Raw genomic sequence first — 7,280 nt, forward strand, 5'->3', positions numbered from 1 at the left:
CATGGAGGATTACAGGGTGCTCCCCCAAGGTACAGAATGTCACACCTCCCCTCCTTAGTTTACTGCAAGAGGATTTAATCACTGACTAACTTGAAGGCAGTTTGTGTTATAGTTCTCTTGGCATCCAGCCATCAAGACCATGAGGCAGCATGCCTCAGTTTCCCCCTCACACACAGCAAACCAGGTTTGTTATGGTTTCTCTATTGTGATAAGCTTTAAATCTGTTTACATGTATTAACTGAGAACTAGCGTTACCACAAGTTTTAACATTAGTATCAAAATTCTTATCCCAAGATTTAAAATTAATACCAACATTGTTATAACAGATGGGCGTTTACAAGTATCATTATGATACCATGCCCTCTGTTCAGACAGTCTGGTTTGACATTGGTTTGTTCATTACCCATGGTGTCCTTTGTCTCTCTCCCATGTAATCAGGCACTGGTTTTTCTTTCCCTCCAGTGTTCCCCTATGCCTGGGTTCTTATTTTAATCATGTTTCTGGGATTTTGGTACCTCAGGATCTGGCAAGATAGATGTTTAGGGGGATCCTGCATATTGGCTGGCCCTTTGGGGAGCTGTCTCCCAACCGCAGGACTGTACATATGCAAAAAATCCAGCTCCCTTATTGGGGTTACCCTGTGTTTCCCCCTCCCAGCACCGAGTCCTTCTCTGCCCCTAGAGGGCTTTGATCCGTGCTCTCTGGGCTAGGTGTGTTTACCCTTTGATCAGGTTCACCTTTTCCCAACAGCTTTCCCACAGCTGCTTTCTGTGTCTCACCAGTCTGGGGAAGGACACCCCCCTCTCTGTCAGTTGGGCCATTTGCATTCTCACAAACGACCACCTGGCAATTTCCTGGTCTCAACTCCTCTGTCACAGGCGTTGGAGCTGCATCTTGATGTAAAGAGACACAGTTACTTTCCAAAAACTTATCAGAAATAGCATCCTGAAAAACTGGGACCTGGATTGGGGTACCCTCCGTCACCCCTTTCTCTGTCCCTGAGAAGTCAGCTGTGTCACTGCCCCCCTCTGGAAAGTCAGTTACGCAGTTCCTTCTCAAAACCTGGGTCACAGACTGATCAGATGCTAACTCACCCATTCAGTCATGAGCATCCTCTCTCAAGTGACCAATGAGGAGACATTCCTGTACTCCCACTGTTCCTTCCCCAGTTTCCTCCTCTAGATTCCCCTCCAAGACACATTTCTCTGTGCTCCCCAAGAAGGAATCCATCCCTTGTTCATCTGCAAAACCCTGACAGCTAACAACTGGGGTAGTTTCCTTAATCACTGGCAACACTTCTCCTGCCCCTGCTCCTGAGGGCATGTTGCCTTCTGCTGAAAAGGAGCTAGTCTCAGCCCCACCATACCTGGAAGCACCCTGCTTCCCTGTGTTACGGAGTCACAGGAATCCTCACCCACCTCAGTGGTTTCTGAGATTACCTCCCCCTTCTCTGGGCTCTCCTCTGGGACATATTTCCCTATGCTTCCTAGAATGGGGTTTGTCTCTGGTTCAGCTGCAACTTGCTGGACAGTTCACTCCCTGGCAGGCATTACATCACCATCTCTTCCTGGTGTGGTGTTGCCTCGAGCTGCAGTGCAGGAGCTGGTCTTGTTGTACGCAGGCCATGGATGGTCCCAACTGTGAATTTTTGGAGTGACAGGAATGGTTGGGGTCGGTGGTTTCTGGTTCTCCTTCTCTAGCGGGTCCAGTTCATGTTTTCTCACTCTCTTTCCTTCTCCTCCGTGGCCAGTTTCTTTAGTGCTGAGACTGAGTCTCTGGTGTTCTCTCTCTTTTTCTGCAACCTGCAGTCTAAAAAACTCCAACTTTGCAAAGATTTCACTTCTTTCAGTCATTTTCCGCTTTTCTGTCCCTACTTCCCTTTCCCAAAATAACAAACTGGTAGCCTCCTCCTGACTCTCCTTAGCCACCACACTTAAAATCTTTACACCAGTGTATGAAGTGCAAATCTTGCTCAGTACAACAAGCTGTGTATTTCATCCTGCTCACAGTGCCACTGTAACGGGATCCCCGGGGTGCAGCCTGGGACCGTGGGAGCACCTTGCCCCCTGAACTCTCCCCAGCCTGGGCTGTCTCTCACAATGCTTTGCTACTGACAAGCAGCAAGCCCCTCCAGGCGCTGTTATATGATTGTAGCTCATTGGGGCAGGGACGGTCTCTGTCTTCTGGGTTTGTACAGTGTCCAGCACAATGGGGTCTGGCCAGAGCTGGGGCTTTGGGCACAACCACATGTCAGATAATAAATAACTAAATCCCCCGGGGTGGGAGTTGGGTCAGTGCTCAGTGCTGGCCTTTCCCTGTGCCCGGTGAAGTCAGTGGGGAAAACTCCTCCCGACGTCACTGGGAGCAGAGCCAGGCCAGCGCTGAATGCGTCTGAAGATCCACCCCAAGGGGGCCACGATCTGTGACCAGTCAGAGCAACGCTCCACCAAAGGATGGACGTGAACCAGCAGCAGGGTTCTCCCACTGGGGAGAGTCCAGTGCTCCGTAGAGCCACTGCCTCTCCCCTTCTGCTGGCATCCCTGGGAGACAGGCCTGCCAGGTGCCAGTCGATGCCGAGCACTCTGCAGGCTCAGTCCATAGAGCACAGTGTCTCTCCTCGTTCTCCGGGGGAAGTGGAAAACACCGTGCAGGAAGAGACCTGCTTTGATTCATCCCCCAGAATGAGTTGCTCCAGCTGCCAGTTTAGTCTCTTACCTGGGGTGACCCCCCAGCGCTCTCCTGCTCCTCTGCACACATGCTGCCTTTTTGTCTGCAGTTTGCTCTCTGTTGGGTGGCATTCGCTGCTGGGCAGAGAGCAAACCCAGGGCATGGGCAGTGCTGAAGTGGCATGAGTTTAGGTGGGAGGGAAGCAGTGCGCAGGCCATGCGCTAACCGTCTGCACAGGGGTGACTCTCACTCGTCACTGAGCTCAGCCAGAGCAGTTGTCCCCTGGAGCTGTGCCTCATGTAACGAGAGCGTCACCATTGTTCTGTTCCAGACTCTTCTCCCACCGAGGAATCTCACTTTCTGTGAAATGGCCCCTTGCCCATGGCAAGCGCGGGACCATCCCAATCTGGCTGGGTTTATACAAATTGAGTTTCCTCCTAAAGAAATAAATTTTGAAGTTTTGCACCCGAGTTCGGAATCCAGCAGATCCTGGAGCAAGCGCTTGCTAGGCAAGCATGGCCTGTCGTACAGTGAGTTTGCTGCTATATTGGTGAGGCACACAAGTGGCAAGGGGGGCTCTAGTCCTACCACTTGCCCCCGCACTGGTCTTGGATTCTACTTGTCCTGGGCCTCCCCGTTAACCTGGGCTTCTTTCAACAGCAGTTCTTATATGTCTACAAACTGATCATTTGATGGCAAGTATCACGGTCCCCAAGCTGTGTGACAGTGTCTGGCTGATGGGTCCGGATGTCGGCCAGTGGTGAGAGAGGACACTGGTCACTGACGGAGGGGAAGGGCCTTGCTAGGGTACCTGACCCACCAAAAGCACCGCAGGTGCCTGTACAGGAGAAAGGAGCCCTGGCTGCTGATGGGCCCAGGCTGTCTGCAGAATGACAAGGGGAGGCCAGTGTGTGTTCCCCATGGGACTATGCTCGGGGACCGTCAGCTATTCCTAATGCCCAGAGACACGCAAGGCCCAGTGAGTGGTAGGGACATCTTGGATGCCCCACAAGGTGGCACTCATGCTCTTGTGGAATTTCCCTGATTGCTAGAGGAACAGGTCCCTGGCATCCCAGGGTGATGCTCTGTGGTCCAGCCACATGGCAAAGCCTTGGGTGGATTATGTCGTACTGGGCCAGCGCATTTCATGTTGAGTCCTATTGTGTGGATTAGAAGGCTGATCCCTACATGAGACATAGTATGCGTGTTAAGAAGAGCTGCCCCCACTGAGCAGGGCCTGGGTGTGTCCTTGGTGAAGGCCAGAGTGGGGGGGTGACCTGGGTCTCCGGCTAGCTGCTGACTGACCCTGGGATAAATGGGTGCAAAGCTAGAGACTAGGAGAGTATCTGCCATGAAGCAGCCAGGCTGCACTTGCCAGCTGGACCATTCCCGAGCATGGTGGTCCGAGGACACATTAGCATCCTCTCTGGGTAGCTGGGTGTGACCACGGAGCCTGTGTGCCTGGACCCTCTAGGGTGGGAAATGTAACATCCCCATACATCCAAATGGGGTCAAGCAGTGGCCCCAGAGCCTGTCTGGCGGGCCCCTCAGCAGCAGGAGTGGAACAGGACTCTGTCACCTGCAGCACCGGCAGCCAGTGACATGGGAGCAGCTCACTTGGGGCCAGAGCTTTCTCAGGGGCTGAGTAGGGACTGTGGAACTCCCTTCCACTGGGACGAAGACCTCCACAACCTCGCCCCGTCGTGCTCCAAGTTGAGGTGCTCTGCTTCAGCCTGCCTTCCCCAGTTGAAACCCAGCACTGCACAGCAGCAGGAGGGGGCCCGGGGCCAGTCACGTCATGAATGCCTCTCTGGAAGCTACCAAAGTGATGGGCACAGTGTCAGTCCCTCTTGTGTGTGCGGTTTGCTGGGGCTTGACTTCTCAGAAAGAAGCCCCAGGGCTCACAGACCCAGTGTGCATATCCTCAGGTCACCCCAGGTGGGAGGAGAGGGAAGAGGCACTGGGGCCCTACCAATGGGCTCCACCGTCTCCAAGACCTGGCTCTTTGGCCAGGCTTTGAGTGGCAAAGGGGAGCTGCTCAGGTGTTAAGTGTGGGCCCCATCTGGGGGGAATTAGGAACTTTGGCCTCTTCCGTCACTCCCCTCCCCCGACTCTGGGTTCTGGTAGATCCACCCTCTGTGTGTTTTGATTTTCTCTGATCTGCCAGTTCTCCAGCAAGATCCTACTGTGGGCCTGTCCCTTGTGATGGGAAGTCACCTGTTCACTCTCTGACCGTTGTGACGGGCAGGGGTTCTGTAGGGAGCAGGCCCTGCTCACTTCCCCTTCAAGCCGGCTGGCCCTGCGCGCTCCCCAGAAGGAGACAGGCCCGGCAGTGTGTGACCATGGGGAACGCAGACACTCTGAGGAGCCTTTGCAGCCCCGGCCTGAGTCTGCCTTGGGGCGCTGTCTGTGGGGTCGCGTTCCCGAGTGCAGGTTGGGTGTGACACGCCGACCTGTCAGCGTGGTGCTGCTCTGCCCCCATTTGCGCTGGTGGAAACACGGACACAGGGCACAGGAGCCTCAGGCCCAATCCTGCTTCTCTGGGGCTGGTCCCACTGGTGCACGGTCTCGGAGAGACGGGAAGGTGCGAGTCTCCCGTGGTTCCACCGCCCTTGTGCCATCGCTCTGAATGCCTCCTCCCGGCTGGCCTGGCCTCTCCAGCGCACCGAGGGCCGTGCTAACTACCCATGTGTTTCTTCCTCTTTTGCCTCCTAGCAAACTGACACGGGAAAGCGGGACAGATTTCCCCATCCCAGCTGTCCCAGCAGTGCCGGACTCTGAGACAGAGAAACTCATTCGGGAGAAGGACGAAGAGGTGTGTGCCGGGGCCGGGGCCTCTGTCTCCTGCCAGGGGCTGCCCTGGAGCCACCCCCGCCCGTGGGAGGCCTGGTTAGAACTGAGAGCTGCACTCTCGCCCGCTCCCTGCATGCAACAGTGCTGGGCTGTGGCCCCCTCGCTCTCCATGGCAGCAGAGGCAGCCTGCAGCAGGGCCTGACACACGCCTCGCTTTGCGTATTTCCACTCCCCTCCCACTGGAGGAGCTAACAGGCTCCAGCTCCATCCACAGTGCAAAGCTGTCCACTGACCTTTGGCCTCCTGCAGCCATTACCGCCTCCCTGGGTCTCCCTCCCGCAGAACTGGGCTTTGGGTTCTTCCCCCCGAGGAATTAGCTACATCCTTTGAAGGTCGAGTTTGCTCTGTCCATGGTGCTAACTGGCTTGTTTCCCTGCTCTCGCTGGCCCTAGCACACCCCGAGGTTGGCCTCCTCTGCACATTCCAGGGACCTGCTCCCCTCTGCCAGCTCAGGACTGAAGATATGAGCTAAAGCCAGACTCGGCCTGGACCCCTTCCGCCTCACCAGCCCCTCCTTCCTCGCTGCATTGCTCTAATTAACTCCTGCCACTGGAGTTCCCAGGAGAAACCCCTTTCTCTGTATTCCCAAGGCTTTGCCTAGCTATGCTGGGCCTGCTCCTCGCCCCAGCACTCTTCACCATCATCCCCCTTTGTGCAGGTGGAACATTCAGAGTGGGCAGCATTGAACAGCCCCTGCACTCTCTGTGCACAGGTATCAAAGAGCTGCCCGAGTGTCAGGTGGGGGAGAATCAGGCCCTATGGTGACAGCCCTTCTGTGCTGTCACTCCCGCTGGCTGGCACAAAGGAGCACAGCGGTTGTGTCCCGGTCTCCGAAGCAGAGTGCTGATGCCCAGGCAGTGGGCGGCGGGGAGCTGGCCCTCACATGCTTTCTTATTCCATTTCAGCTGCGGCGGATGCAGGAGATGCTGCAGAAGATCCAGAGACAGATGAAGGACTCCCACTAGCCACCTCATTCCCCTCCAGCTCCCGCCCCACTTAGACCAGAAATGTTTACATCAAACCCCAGCCATCAAAGCCAGCTATGCTACTCAATACCAACAACGCACCTAGCACCTTCAGCTGACGCAATACGCCTTATTATGGACGCTCGCTGCGCTTTCCTCAGCGACCTACAGGAAATAAAGGCTGACCCGCACCAAAGCTTCTGCAGCCGCCCTCCCCATGCCTACCCTGGCTTGGACTCAGCCGGCTTCCTTGGCAAGGCTCCTGCAAACCCAGCCTTGCCCACCTGCGGCTGCAGGCAGTCTTCCCCGTGGTCTGACTGAGTCAGGCCCAGCCACTGGGCTGCTTCCCTCGTGTTGAATGTGTGCAGAGCCGCATGTCTGTCTGCAGTCCCCCCCCCCCCCACACACACACACACACAGTGCTGAGTTTCACATATTTTCCCCTCAAGGCTCCTTCACAGTTGGGCCCCAGAGCAGGCTGATTGGTGCAGCGCAGTGGCCATGGCCGTATGCCCAGGCTGCTCCCCAGCAGTATGAGGAGCCAGTGAAGTCAGCATTTTGCAGTGGTTCCAGAGCAAAACTCTCAGTCCCCAGGGCAGCCTGTGGCCTGGCAGCTCATGCTGCAGGGAGCTCTGCTCTGCTCCCAGCAAAGCATGAGCTGCTCCCCCAGGGCCCTGCCCAGGCAGAGCGGATGTATGGGATGTCGACACAGCAAGTGAAGGGGGGTTGTAACAGACGTTGCATGCCCGTTAGCGTCCGTCTAGCTAGCGTGGGTAACGACAGCAGCACAGGCTT

General features: G+C 55.8%; 1 protein-coding gene across 4 annotated transcripts in view; it reads left to right on the forward strand.

The window, feature by feature from the left end:
• The window catches only part of SEPTIN4 (septin 4), a 65,902-nt gene extending 59,015 nt beyond the window's left edge, over positions 1 to 6,887 (forward strand). For all 4 annotated transcript variants that reach the window (XM_074974730.1, XM_074974735.1, XM_074974732.1 and 1 more), the window contains 2 exons: positions 5,383 to 5,482; positions 6,426 to 6,887. In XM_074974730.1, coding sequence (XP_074830831.1) covers positions 5,383 to 5,482; positions 6,426 to 6,485 — 160 coding nt within the window. In that variant the 3' untranslated portion in view covers positions 6,486 to 6,887. The remainder of the gene's footprint in view (positions 1 to 5,382; positions 5,483 to 6,425) is intronic.
• Positions 6,888 to 7,280: the final 393 nt, after the last annotated feature.

The sequence above is a fragment of the Natator depressus genome, chromosome 17 (genome assembly GCF_965152275.1).
Source record: "Natator depressus isolate rNatDep1 chromosome 17, rNatDep2.hap1, whole genome shotgun sequence".
Taxonomy (NCBI): domain Eukaryota; kingdom Metazoa; phylum Chordata; order Testudines; family Cheloniidae; genus Natator; species Natator depressus.